Source organism: Rattus norvegicus, chromosome 8, assembly GCF_021556685.1.
Source record: "Rattus norvegicus strain SHRSP/BbbUtx chromosome 8, alternate assembly SHRSP_T2T, whole genome shotgun sequence".
Classification (NCBI taxonomy): Eukaryota; Metazoa; Chordata; class Mammalia; order Rodentia; family Muridae; genus Rattus; species Rattus norvegicus.
Genome location: NC_141541.1, coordinates 6,811,015 through 6,826,689, shown reverse-complemented (window position 1 = coordinate 6,826,689; position 15,675 = coordinate 6,811,015). Strand labels below are relative to the sequence as shown.

Genomic DNA, 15,675 nt, shown 5'->3' with positions numbered 1-15,675 from the left:
AGTTTTACATGGAGCACAATTTAAACAGCAATTGTTATTCAGAATCCTGCTATTTGGTATCCTCTCCAAAGTGACATTGTCAGTGGCTGAAACATGAATTAAGCTAGTTGGCAAAATGTTGTGCCATAGTGTTATTATTTATGTGATTCTAACCATTGGTGAGACTAATAGTATTTTTATTATTTATATATGCTTTAAAAATTCTAGGAACTGTGTAGTTATCCTTTAAATTCTTCAGAGAACAGAAAAAAATTGATTTTGTTGTAGCAAAATTTATGCATCTCTACTTTCATGATCAGCATTGTTTTTTACCATATATTTTTCCATCTTTAAGTCAATTATTACATATTTATGCTTTTATATTAGAGCTTTTTTTAATGTTGAACTGACCTTGAATTTATATATGGAACCAATTTGAGATTTTTTTCAGGAGCCATTTAAGAAATGCTAAAATCATGCAGTTGAATTTTCTGTAGATACCTCATCTTTTTCCATGGTCAGCAATGTATGAGCTCTAAGACTTCATCCTAGGATTGCTTCTTGGTACTGATACATTCCTGTCACTATTACATACCATAATGATTCCTGGGTATCCTGGAGGTCAACAAGAAGGTGAACATCTAAGAATTAATGCCATTTAGATGAATAAAGAATTCTATAGAATGCCTGTTTTGATTTAAGTAATTTTTGAAAGAAAGTTTTAGGAGATAGTTGTAGTTGTTTTGCTAGAAAGATGTAATAAAGTTAGAATTAAGGAAAGAATATGCCTGCATAATAAGAAATACAATGAACTTTCACAATTAACTGGAAAAAGACATAGGCATGGGAAAAAATTGTGATCAAGGAAAAAACACTCATTCCAGGTATATAGGAAGGTAGTCAGCTTTCTCAACTTGAGACACAGAGATCTCTCAGATACTGTTCTAGAAACCAAGCAGCATACAAGAGCTGGTCAGAGTGGAGGACTCCCTGGTCTGGCCTCAGTGGAAGAAGAGCCTAACCTTGGAGAGTCTTGAGGTTGCAGGGAGAGGGGAGACCTTGTCGGGTAGGGGGAGATCTTCTAGAGACAGGAATGAAGATGATTGCAATGAACTGTGGGAGGGTGGCTGAGGAGGGGTGTAAGTACTGGACTCTAAAAGAATAAAAGTAAATAAAAAACCAACCAACCAACCATCCAAACAAACAAAAACCCCCACCACTTTAATAGTTTTAAATGGAAATTTATTTGGAGTCGTTAGGTTGACATTACCTGGTAACTACACACTTGTGAAGTCTCTCTTCTGTGGTAAACTAGTGGATAACAAAGTTTTCTAAAAGTTCTTTCTTAATTCAAACATTTTTCTGAGTATGAGGAATCTATTTGTCAAGGATATGTGGTAATATCTGGTACTATCCGCTGGGTTTAAACAACAATGTAATTAGATTAGCTCAATAATTCTTGGAGACTGACTTTAAATTGCAGGGAGCCATTTATTTCAACAAGACGAAAATACTGCTAATAAAATTGCAATTCCCAAATGGTAAGTCTACTTTTCAAATTTCTTTGGTAGGTGTTTCTAAGAAGGAAGCACTAAAACACACACACACACACACACACACACACACACACACACACACACACACACACACCACAAAACTCTAAGGTCCAGAACCTCATGAGGAATACTGGACTTTTACTTCTTGCTTTGGGTACATCTCAGATTCTGATTTGCCCCAAAAGTCTCATTTTAATCGGAGTAGTTTATGCACTGACAGTAAGGTTTGCTTGGTCAAATTCTTTCATTCTTTCTACAGTTCATGGTAAATTTGTCTTCCACACAGCTTTACTGATGGACCACCCTGGCCTATGTGTTAGCCTTAGTTGTTCCCTGTCCTGTCTAGGCTTATTAACTATAAGAAGTTTACATCAGAAGAGAATTTCTGAATACCACCCCCCTTTTTTTCCCAGAAAAAAGGTTCATTAAAAGGAGTATTTGTTTTTCACATCAGCTTGTTGAGGTTACCTGAATGGGTCTTCCATCAGGAGTCAGAACCTCTTCTGAAAGCTCCATCATCTTTAAGGCCATCAGAGCAATGGGCTTCGCATGGCATAGGCTTTTCCTGTGAAGCCCTGATGCAACACAGTATGCGTCCCCTATTGTTTCTACCTGCAACAATCAGATAAATCAAATGCAAACACATAATGAGTCAGAAGATAAATGATTAGTGATCTGCAGCCACAAATCATGCTGAAAATTATGTCAAGGAAACACCAATACATTAAGCAATTAGACAGCTGAGTGTAATCACAGTAGAGTTTGCAAACAGCTGCAATCAAATACTAACATCTCCCTTTAGGTTATTCATTATCACTATAGATGATCATTGAAAGTACAAATGACTGTAATATTCCTCTAAAACCAGACTAGGCAGTATTTTATCTACATGATATTCAAATGATAACTTTTTCAAGAGGCATTTTGGTAGTCTTTCAGAAAACTTTCGTTTTTTTTGTTTTGTTTTTTTTTGTTTCTTTTTTAATCTTCAAATTTCCTACCTTCCAAATTGCAAACTTATATATTGCATCCATCTGTAATTTGATGTCAAGTCTGCTTTCACTCATTCTTAAAAACTATAATACTAAAAATTATTAAATTTATATGCCATGTCATTAATCACTTAAGTAATTTGTATACATTATCTAATATTTAATGAAAAAACAGAAATGAGAAATCATTATATTTGATTTAAGAATGTGAAATAGGAAGGTCAAAAACAGCCACAACTATACAATAAAATAAATATCAATCACTGTTAAGGTATTCTTCTGAATCTAATCTTATTCCATTGACAGGCTTCATTATAATTGGATGCTGATGTTGACTCATTTAAAATATTTATCTAATATTAAATGACTCAGATGTACAAAACTTTGTTGTGAGGTTGTCAAGAGCTCTTCCTACTGGAATTACATGTAGACTCCTGTGTCCTTCAACAGGATCTAACTCAGGCTTTAGAACACTATGTACTGTTATCCAATGAGCTTACTCCCAAGCCCTGATCCTTTTTCTATTTACAAGTTTTTAAAATTTGGATGGCTACCAGCTATGCACTTCGAAATAAATTTGTAACTATTTTATGAATCATAATTAAAAGTTAGTAATTTATTTGTATGAATTACATGGCTTTTCAGCCAGTTTGAACATACATTGTTTTGGTACACAACTTCTTAGAATATTTTCATCATCACTTCATTAGCAGTTTACCAAATTTCCAGAAAAATAGAGTTGTTTGTAAGCACGTATTTCTATAATTTGAACCACAAGACTTTAAAACCATAAAAATGGCTTGGACAATAGCACAATTGATGAAGTGCATGAGAAGCCGAGAATGCCAATGAATCCCCATAAAAAGCCAATTATGATGACCTGTGTTTATAATCTCAATGTCAGGGTGGAAAATATGTAGATATTTGAGCATTGACTGACAGCTAACCTAGTTAAATCTGTGCCTTACAGAGCAATAGAATACCATCTCTCAAATAAACAAGATGGATCTTTCCTAGTTTTTGAGGTTAACACATGTATGCATGCACCTGCTCACATGTATATAACCACATAAACATGCTCACACTCTCTCATGCACATAAAAGCATTCGTAAAGGTTGATTACATAAGGGACTTTTTCATTAGGAAAAAAATGCAATAGCATGAAGTGAACTGAAGTTACCAATTGAAATGTTGCATAAACACATTAGAAAATAAACAAAGGGTGAAATAATTTGTATAGAATATACATGAGCTAATTAAAATCATGTTAACACTGTGGAAATCAATATGGTGGTTTTCAGAAAATTAGGAACTGACTTAAATCAAACCCCAGCTATAGCACTCTTGGGCTTATACCCAAAGGATGCTTTACCTTACCACAATGACAGTTGCTCAATTATGTTCATAGCAGCTTTATTTGTAATAGCCAGAAACTGGGAACAACTTAGATGTTCTTCAAGTGGAGAATGAATAAAGAAAACGTGGTACATTTAAAAAAAATAAAATCATGTTAAGTTGTATACTTCATATCATGTAAATATATCAACAATTTTGGTTTCCAAAGTTGTAATAGTTATCATAAATAACAAGATTAAGAGAGATTTCTCAGTAGTTAAGAGCCATAGTTGTGCTTCCAAAGGACCAGATTTAATCCCCAGCATCCACATGGTCAATGTGATAGCAGGCTGTCACTCAAATTCTAGGAGTTCTGATGCCCTAGTTTGGATTCTGAAAAGTGCCGTATACAACTATAGATATACATGCTTGCAAAACTTGTACACACATAAAATGTTTAAAGCTAAAAATAATTTAAAGGATAGTAAGAAAGTGACATATATTGTTGATTGCAATGCTTGGTTCAGTCATCATGAGATAGTAATATGACCTCACAATCTGAAGGAACAGTTATTTCTCATCCATGTTTAATGATTAATTCAGGTTAGAGGATTAAGTGGAGAAGAGAAATCCTTGGCTCTTCATAACTAGATGGGACTTATGCAACTTCTAAGGAATCAAGTGGATAGGGTTCCATTCATCACGAAGGATATTGGAAAACAGAAACCTCCTTTTGCACAGGAGAAATAAAATTATTTGGTACTAGAATTCATAAATGCAAGAACAAACGTCTAGTTGTATTATGAAAGGAACATTTCTTCCCGGTGTTCTGCTCTGGATTAACACTACCAACTGTGTTCAATGAAAGCTTAATTTCCCTCTTCTGTCACCAATGAAAACAGTTTCCTGCACATTTAGTAAAAATATACATGTGAGGACTTTTTTGTAGATTCTCTTCACAGTAAATAGTCAAATTTATGAGACATAGAAGTGTTTACATCATGTATCAATTCCAAATACTCTTGTGGTTTCTTATTTAAACTAAAATGAAAAAAAGCAAGCAAGGATTGAAAGAGATGACACAATAACTGTTCAAAAGTTGTCTGCGTTTTGAATCACTTTATCATTTGTTTTTTGTAATTTTTACATAAAGTACAACAAACAGTATAAAGAATAGTGCTCTGGCTTTGGAACTTGCTCCAGAATAACAACACAGAAGAATAAAGACAGTTCAATGAAGCAGGGGGATAAAGATAGAGTAAGACTCAGAAACACAAGGAAAACAAACAAACCAGCAAACATACTTCTATCCTCCCAGAAATACATGAGAGGAGACTAGGGCAAGATCAATGCAGTATATGATTGCTGTTCACCACACGACCACACCTACTTTTATGAAGAGTTTATTTATCATTCTTTAAAATTTAAATTTGTTTGTGCACATGTACCCAGGAGTGGACCCTGGGCTCTGGCTCTCCACGCACTCACCTCTGACACACACAGGATCTCAGGTAAGGCACCAACCTCTGCCCCAAACCTGACATACCTTCAATCCCCAGAAACCCAGGGGACACATAAGCCCCTGCCCAGCCAGAAGCATTTATTCTTTCCAGTTTGCACCTGTACTGGGGAGTAGATCCAGACTCTGGCTCTCCAACCACTACACCCAGAATGAGAGGCAGCTTGACCTATAGGAGTTCTGAGACATCCAGGATCACAGAATCACAGGATCATAGAGATCTGGGCCCCCAGGAATTCTGATACAGCCAGACTCACAGGCTCACAGAAAGAGTCTAATCAGAGACAGCAAGGCCAGTTAGCACCAAGAAGAACTCTCAATTCTGAACATCTATGCTTCAAATGCAAGGGCATCCAAATTTGTAAAAAAAAAAAAAGTTACTAAAGCTCAAAGAACACATTTATCCTCACAGAATAATTACACACTCTACTCTCACCAACGAATAGATCATGGAAGCACATCTATCTAAACAGAGACACATTAAGAATAACAGAAGTTATGAATCAAATGGATTTAACAAGAGTCTATGGAATCTTTTATCCAAAAAGAAAAGAACATATTTTCTTCTCAGGACCTCATGGTACCTTCCCCAAAACTGACCATATAATTGGATAGAAAACCAGCCCGAACAGATATCAGAACACTGAATTAATCCTATATCTGACCACCACAGAGAAAGGCTGGTCTTCAATAACAACAAAAACAACAGAAAGCCACATATACATATAAGCTGAACAGCTCTCTACTCAATGATAACTTACTCAGGGAAGAAATAAAGACATTAAAGACTTTTTTGAATTTATTGAAAATGAAAAGACAATATACAGAAACTTATGGGGCACAATGAAAGCAGTGTTGAGGGGAAAACTAATACCTCTGAATGCCTCCAACAAGAAACAGGAGAGAGCATACATAAGCAGCTTGACAGCACACCTAAAAGCTCTAGAATAAAAAGAAGCAAATACATTCAAGAGGAGTAGAAGGCCGGAAATAATCAAACTCAGGGCTGAAATCAACTAAGTAGAAAAAATGGACTATACAATGAATCAACAAAACCAGGAGCTGGTTCCCTGAGGAAATCAACAAGATAGATTAAACCCTTAGCCAGACTAACCAGAAGGCACAGAGACAAGTATCCAAATTAACAAAATCAGAAATAAAAAGGGAGACATAACAACAGAATCTGAGGAAATTAAAAACAATCATCAGATTCTATTACAAAAGCCTATATTCAACAATATTGGAAAATCTGGAGGAAATTTGCTAGACAAATACCACATATCAAAGTTAAATCAGGAACATATAAACCAGTTAAACAACCCCATAACTCCTAAGGAAATAGAAGCAGTCATTAAAGGTCTCCCAACCAAAAAGAGCACAGGTCCAGACAGGTTTAGTGCAGAATTCTATCGGACCTTCATATAAGACCTCATACCAATACTGTCCAAACTATTCCACAAAATAGAAACAGATGGAGCACTACCGAATTCCTTCTATGAAGCCACAATTACTCTTATACCAAAACCACACAAAGACCTGATAAAGAAAAAACTTCAGACCAATTTCCCTTATGAATATTGATGCAAAAATACTCAATAAAATTCTCATAAACCAAATCCAAGAACACATCAAAGCTATCATCCATCATGATCAAGTAGGCTTTATTCCAGGGTTGCAGGGGTGGTTCAATATACAGAAATCCATCCACATAATCCACTATGTAAACAAACTAAAAAAAATCATAATCATTCCACTAGATGCTGAGGATGCATTTGACAAAATTTGACACTCCTTCATGATAAAGTCCTGGAAAGATCAGGAATTCAAGGCCCATACCTAACCATAGAAAAAGCAATATACAGCAGAGCAGTAGCCAAGATCAAAGTAAATGGAGAGAAACTTGAAGCAATCCCTCTAAAATCAGGGACTAGACAAGGCTGCCCACTCTATCCCTACTTATTCAATATAGTACTGAAAATTCCAACCAGAGCAACTAGGCAATGCAAGGTATAAGGTTTACAAATTTGAAAGGAAGAAGTCAAAATATCACTATTTGCAGATGATATGATTATATACTTAAGTGATCCAAAAGTTCTACCAGAGAACTAGTAAGCTTAATAAATAATTTCAGAAAAATGACTGGGTATAAAAATAACTCAAACAAATCAGTAGCTTTCCTCTGTTCAAAAGATAAACAGGTTGAAAAGAAATTAGGGAAATGACACCCTTCAACAATATTCCCAAATAGCATGAAATACTTGGTGTGACTCTAACCAAGCAAGTGACAATCTGTATAACAAGAACTTCAAGTCTCTGAAGAAAGAAAATGGAAAGACCTTCCATACTCATGGATTGGCAGGATTAACAGCTAAAAGGCCATCTTACCAAAAACAATCTGTAGATTGAATGCAACATCCATCAAACCTCCAACAGAATTCTTCAGAGAGATTGATAGAACAATTTTCAAATTCATCAGGAATTCCAAAAAAATACTCAGAATAGTGAAAATATTCTCAACAATAAAAGAACTTCTCAGGAATCTCCATTCTGCATCTAAAGCTGTACTACAGAGCAACTGTGATACAAATGGTATGGTATTGGTACAGAGACAGGCAGGTAGATCGATAAAATAGAATTTAAGACAAAGAAATAAACCCCCACAACTATAGTAACTTGATCTTTTAAAGAAGCCAAAACTATCTACTGAGCATTTTCCTCAAATGTTGCTGGTTCTACTGTTAGTCAGCATGTAGAAGAATGTAAATCTATCTATTCTTATCTCCTTGTGCAATGCTAAAGTCCAAGTGGACCAGGGTCCTCCAAATAAAACCAGATATGCTGACTCTAGTAGAAGAGAATGTTTGAAAGCGCCTTGAGCACTTTGGCACAAGGGAAAATTACTTGAACAGAATGTTCCTTCATTGTTTCATCTTGTTTAAATGAGAAGAGTGCTCAAATTTAGAGCCCTTCTTAAGTTCTCCTTTGTCTTCCAGTCTGGTTACAACAGAATCAAACTTTTCAGATTCTTACGAATTACAGATTACAATGACTAGGTCAAACATATCCCAAAGCCTAAATGTACACAGACATACACACAAAGGCACACATGTGTGCACACTCAGCCACACACATACTATGTAATCACATACATGCACTCTCATGAACACATATGCATACAGGCATGTGCACATATTCACACATGCTAATGCAGACCTCACGTGCTAAGAAAACACAGTATACAGTCAATATTCATAAGTTCTTTTGGTTCCACTGAACACATTCACTTTAATTACACATAATAATTTATGGATTGGAAAAGAAATAATTTAACTAAGGGCTGACTGATAGGGCATCCTCAAAAAATCCTTTTCTTTCTTTAAAATAATAAATCCAATTACAAATATTTTGGTTGATATTTCAGACCCAAATACTACCTTTAAGGGTGTCTTTACAGCATTTAGTAGATACAGCAGCCTAAAGGAGGTCATGGGTATAAATAGGACAACAGTGTGGCCTAGGAACTATTCCCAAGTGTTTGCCATGTATTCCAAATGACTGCCTAGGACAGAGAGCTCTCTTCCTCATAAACTTTCAGTAAGTATATTTACCTCCAGATCCATACTAGGAAATCATTCATGTAGAATATATTCATGCCAGGTTCCGGATTACTAATCACAAAGATCAGTAAATACTAAATCATCTTAGAGTAATAAAATACACTGTAATATTCAGTGAAATTTTGTTTTAAAATTTAAGTTCAATATGGGAGATTCAATTTTCCTGATGTTCATTATTAATCCTATAAGATTTTCAATGACTAGATGCCAATATCCAAGATCACTAACCACTATCACTATAATTTATTACATGTACCTATCAAAATGAACAACACAATGTTCTTTGTAAACTCTCTTTACCTTCTAGTACCTTGTGTGTACTAAAACTATTGTTCTGGCTGAAAACTACCCATCATCCTATAGAAAAGATATCTCAAGGACCGAACAAGATGCAATAAGACAAGGCAAAGCCCTCATAAGCAGGCTGGGCTACGAAATCAAATAGGAGGAAAAGAGTCTCAAGCACAGGCAAAACAGGCAGAAATACACCTACTCCCACTTTTACAAGTCGCATGTTCTAGTATACTAGCTAGAATTTGATTATTTGAGCCATAAAATAAGACAATACAGGCAGTGCTATGAAATATTTCAATGTGAAGTGCCCCCAATTGACACAGGTTTGAGCACTTGTTCCTCATATAGTGTTGCTTTTCATGAATGTTATCCAATGTTTAAGCAGTGGGGTTTTTTTGTTTTTTATGTGTTTGTTTGTTTGTGTGTGTTTTTGTTTTTTTATTTACATTTCAAATGTCATCCCCTTTCCTGGTTTCCCATCCATAAACCCCATATCCCATTCTGCCTCCTCCTTCTTCTGAGGGTGTTGCCCCATTCAACCACCTACCCCTTCCCACCTCCCAGGACCTTGACATTCCTCTACACTGAGGAGGCCAGCCTTGGCAGGACCAAGGGGTTCTCCTCCCATTGGTGCCCAACAAGGCCATCCTCTGATACATATGCAGCTGGAGCCATGGGTCTGTTCATGTGTAGCCTTGGTAGTGGTTTAGTCCCTGGGAGTTCTGGTTGGTTGGCATTGTTGTTCTTATGGGGATGGAAGCCCCTTCAGCTTCTTCAATCCTTTCTCTAACTCCTCCAGTGGGGCTATTGTTCTCAGTTCAATGGCTGACTGCAAGCATTTGCCTCTCTATTTGTCATGCTCTGGCAGAGCCTCTCAGGAAACAACTATATCAGTCTCCTGTCAGCATACACTTCTTGGCATCAGCAATACTGTCTGGGTTTGGTGGCTGTATATATGTGGGCTGAATCCCCAGGTGGGGCAGGCTCTGAAGGGCCTTTCCTTCAGTCTCTGCTCCAAATTTGTCTCTGTATCTCTTGGAAGGGGGAAGTTGGATATAGGACAACATTCTGAGTGGACCTGAAGGCTTTATAGTCTGGCCTTCTTTTTTCCTTCTCTCTGCTCCTTGATTGCCCACATAATGTGACCAGCTGATCTTATGTTCCTGTTTTCATGCCTTCCCTGCCATGATGAATGTATTTTCATGAAACTCTCACCTGAAATAAATTCTTTCTCCCTTATGCTGCACTGGTCAAATATTGTGTTGCATCAATGTAAAATGCACATACAACGTACAGTGTAAATTACTTTTCAAAATGCTTATTGTTCCATCTTTCTAAAAGAAATATTATCTAAACAACTCTAATTTTCCACCCAGGATGCCCAAATAAGTGACTCAGCTATCAGCATCTGTGGTAGCATAGAAATATTTCTGTCATTAAAGAGACAATGCTGGGTACATTCTCTAGGCTTTTGTACATCCAAGTCCTACTATCAAAGTCAGTCATCTGAGTTATGTCAATAAGGTCAACATCAACTGTCCACTCTAATACATTTCCTACCCTACATTTAAAGTTCTCTCTTAGGAAGCAAATCTATTTGTTACTCTGTTGAATATAATTTTGTATTGCCTGTACCCAGGAGTTGTCAATGCACTCTGGTCCTTCCTGGCTTCCTATATCTTCATCAAGTTTAGCCTATGATTGATAGCAACCATCCCCCAACCATTCTTCTTTCTCTACCCACCTTTGCTCCACATATGAAAAACATGCAGACAGTTTTCCTTCTTTAGAATGTGCCTGCTAGCACAATTGCTGAGCTCAAATACCTCCCACCTGGAAATGACTGCCCTTAACAATTTATTATCTCCTTTCTTCTTCTGCCCTAAGCTTACTGGCTTGTATCAGATAGCCCTTGCCTTTGGCCATCCACTAGTAGGGAAGGCTGCTGATTCTAGCTCCCCAAGATCTTGCATGATGGCTGTGTGCTCCATGTCCCAAATCCTGGCCAAAAAGCCCCTCTCTATCCCTAAGTCTCCCTTTTTCTCTTGGGACCCAGAAGTTCCTCCTGTACCTCTTTCCAGCAATTGGCTCCAGGCCTTCTTTATTGACAAAATCATGAAGCAAATAGGGGACCAGACCTTAGTATCAACACCTCTCCCTATATTACTCCTTTTAAAAGTCTAGAAGGACTTGCACTCATTCATAAAAATCAAATGCAAATCTCTAAGATGCCTAAGATCTCCATATAGTGCAACATGTACTGACTTTTCCATCTGTATCTCACCCTACCGGATTCCATCATTTTTTGTTTTTTGTTTTTCGTTTTTGTTTGTTTTTTTTATTCTGATTCAGAAACCAATTCTGTTCCTTAGAATTCTCCTTTATCACTCTTCTAATTTGTTAATGTCTATGAAGCCTTTTTTGTCTTTCTTATCTGTAGTACATGTGGTTGCCAAAGGTATAATACTAAACGGAAAAAACATCACTGATAATTTTTTAAAGCACTGTGGACCTTTGAAACTGACAAAATAATTCACCTAGCAATACACTTATTAGAACAGAATGTTTATTTGTGACTTCTATCTCACCTCCAATCACATGGAAATTAGCTCTTTCCCAATCATAGCACCATGCTGAAATACATGTTTCCATGACATTTCTTAGCATCCATGGGCATCTGCTTTCTTACTAAAAGAAGTTAGAAATGCTTGAAGGGATGACTTGGCTTTTACTTTTCCAGTGTCTTTGTAGTGCAAATTCATAGCATTAAGCCTACACCAGATGCTGATGTTCTGGCTTTGATTTTGGGTTCTTTTACTTGCTTGTTTGTTTTGTTTTTTTCTGTTTGTTTTTCTTTGCCTACAGAATTGATGTAGAATATATTTATCTTCTTTTAAAGAACAGGCTCAACTGCCCCACCTGGGGATCCAGCCTATACATATAGTCACCAAACCCAGACAATATTGATGATGCCAAGAAGTGCATGCTGACAGGAGCATGATATAACTGTCTCCTGAGAGGCCCCGCTAGAGCATGACAAATACACATGTGAATGTTTGCAGCCAACCATTGAACTGAGAATGGGGTCCCCACTGGAGGACTTAGAGAGAGGATTTAAGGAGCTGAAGGGGCTTACAATCCCATAAGAACAACAATGCCAACCAACCAGAACTTCCAGGGACTAAACTACCATCCAAAGACTACACATGGACAGATCCACGGCTCCAGCTGCATATGTATCAGAGGATGGCCTTGTTGGGCACCAATGGGAAGAGAAGCCCTTGGTACTGCCAAGACTTGAACCCCCAGTGTAGAGGAATGTTAGCAAAGGGAAGTAGGAAGGGGTGGGTGCTTGGGTGAGGGAACACTGTCATAGAAGATGTGGGAGGGGATATTGGATATGGGGGTTATAGATGGGAAATTGAGAAATATAAATAAAACAATATCCAATAAAAGGTGAGAGAGAGAGAGAGAGCAAGTTGAATCTGATATAACAGTAGAAAGTATACAAAGATGAATACACACACACACACACACACACACACACACACACATCTCCTGACAGTAGTTAAGAAACTGTAATTATCTTTAGACAATAACCTATGTGTGTGGTTGAGGATCTATCCTCTACCGAAGCAAAGGAAATATTTCTCTAGGTTGAACAAAGGGTTAAGCCGGCTTATCACAGCCCTAACAGATATAAGATGACACACACTGAGTCTCCTCTACAATTCTGTTACAATAATAAACAGAGTTAGGGGCAGCATCCTAGAACAAGCTTTCTGGGACCAACTGGACCAAGATCTTCTATAACACTGTCATGAAGCCTCTGATTTCGATGAGTATATTTTAGACTAAAAAGTGGCTAGCTTAAACCTGATTTTTTTTTTAAAGCTACAAAGTTATCAGAAACAACCAATGTAAATTTTAAGTTAAAAATGTGTGTATGTAAAAGGAAAAGACGTTTCCTTGGGGTGCAAATATTTCTTATTGAATGAAGCATTGACCATGCAAGTGTAAGGAAGTGTGTCTAGATGCCTAGAATATAAATTCCGGCAAATAGTGTATTTCTGCAGTAACAGCTTACATATTTGAAATAATCAAAGGATACACTTAAAAATAAATCATTAATATTGTTCAATTTCAATAGTTGGTTCCATGAAAAATTCACAGATTGAGACATAGAAAAATATTTATCTATACTTTGTTACCTAAAGTAGAAACAACTAAGGAGGCCCCAAGGAAGCTACAACTCTCTGGCTTAGGCTCTATTGGATAGAGCAAATTTCATCCTACCTCAGAGCTAATGCTTCTCTTTTCATCTGCATAAAGAAGAGGCAAAATGTCTATAGTTTGGGTCTCTGATTCCAGAATATGGGTGTAGCAATAGCCCTGGACACAAAGACTCATTTAGAGACATGTTCAAGGCTGCTAGGCCTGGTTTTTAAAATCCCACCATTTCTTTCTGCTAGCATCTTTACTGTTTTGATATTCATAAGTAGTAGTGAGTTTGTTGCATCTGGTTCCATTAAAACACAATTTTCAAAGCTTAAAAAAGATAAACACAATTCACATTCTGATTATTTTAAGAAAAGCCCAAGTTTTCTGAGTTGTAAGAAATGTAGTTTTGTTTTGATACAATAAGGATGGTATGATAAGTCTTAGTCATGACAGACCAAGTAGCATTGTTTGCATTTTTTTTATTAAGGGATATTCATAGATTTTTAGATATAACTCATAGCTTCCCTGCCATATATCTAGGTATACATATCTAAAACAATAATAGCAGCTAACATTATATTTATTTTGTACTAGACAGTATTTTAATTTTATTAGGTAGAGTGTGGTACTAGAGAAAAAAATTAATGACTGAGGGATCCATCTTTATCTCTGCTTCTTTCTTATCTCATAACAAATTTGTTGGGAAAGTCAAAGCAGAGAAGTAAAACTTGCATTTTGAACCACTCTCCAAAGCACCTACCACTCTTCTTATTGATTCCTCGATTGGCAACAGACATTAATTCAAGTAAGCTAGAATTGTCGTTTCTTTATTGTTTGCTTTCTACACATTCTCATCCTTCACAATGTAGGCCCTAGTACATTATTGATGTTGCCCTTTTGCTGACTCCATTTGTCCATCTAATTACAAAGGGATCTAAATTATAGTGTCTGTTTTCTGCAAATTACCTGTGTCTTCCTCAGTATTCACATACCTGTAAAAATCTTGGCAGCCAAGCCCAGGCAAAATATTTAATTTTCTCATGGCTTAAAATGTGCTCAGTGAAATATATAGGTTCTCTCCACACCTCCCATTTTATAGAACTGTGAATTATTTTAGCATAATCTTCTTAACCTGGTCTACATTTGCTGAATTCTTCCACTCCAGTTATAATTTGTCACTGCTTCTCTTTTTTTTCTTCTTTTTTTTTCCTTCTTTTTTTTTCCAAAGCTGGGGACTGAACCCAGGGCCTTGCACTTGCTAGGCAAGCGCTCTACCACTGAGCTAAATCCCTAACCCCTGCTTCTCTGTAATGATAGTGAGACACTAAAAGGTGAGGTGGCCAGGCACCCAAATAGAGAATGGGTATTATTACTGTGTCAACTTGGAGTATATATTTGAGATGACTTCCTCTATGCTGTTTTCTATTTTTATTCCACTTTATCTTCTTTGTAATATAAGTGAGGCTTCCACATTTTTCTCTTCAAACTTTCTATTCAAAACTTATGCATACTTTAAACCTAAAAAGTGTCTTACCATGTGTAGAATAAGAGGGTTGTTTAAAAATACCTTTGGGATTTAATATTTTTCAATGTAAGTTAAAATATGCATGTGATTTATGTTATAAATGTCAAACAGTTCACAGCACATAGTAGAAATTATTATAAAGTATAAAACAGCATAGTGGAAATATGCTTAAAAATAAACATGAAAGATTTTGTGATAGAAAGTAGGAAGGTAAGACTAAGAATTGCTTAGTTATATATTCTTTCTCATTTGTTTCTCACAATGTACTTGCTTATCCTATTCCTTTCCATATCCCTTTAAAAATAATGTGTGTGTGTGTGTGTGTGTGTATCTCTGTGTGTGTCTGTGTTTGTACATGTGTGCATTCATTTGCATGCACATGTACTTATGAATGTCAGATGTTAATTTCAAGCATCTTCTTTTGCCATTCTCTGCCAAAATATTTTGAGAAAGACTCTCTCAATGAACTTAGAGCTTCCTGCTTTAGAAGGTCTCTCTATGCCAAGAAAACAGGCCATCAGGGTTCACCTGTCTCTGCTCTTCCAGCACTAGGGTTAAAGTGCACTGCATTCTGCCTGGATATTGTGGGGGTGCTGAAAAACTGGATCAGGTCCTCATGATTTAGCAACAAGCACT

The 15,675-nt window shown here is 36.6% G+C and overlaps 1 protein-coding gene across 1 annotated transcript in view; it reads right to left on the bottom strand.

Annotated features, from left to right (window-relative positions):
* Gucy1a2 (guanylate cyclase 1 soluble subunit alpha 2) overlaps positions 1-15,675 on the bottom strand; it is a 400,211-nt gene that overhangs the window by 134,877 nt on the left and 249,659 nt on the right. Inside the window, 1 exon segment of the mRNA NM_023956.2 lies at positions 2,004-2,147. Coding sequence (NP_076446.1) covers positions 2,004-2,147 — 144 coding nt within the window.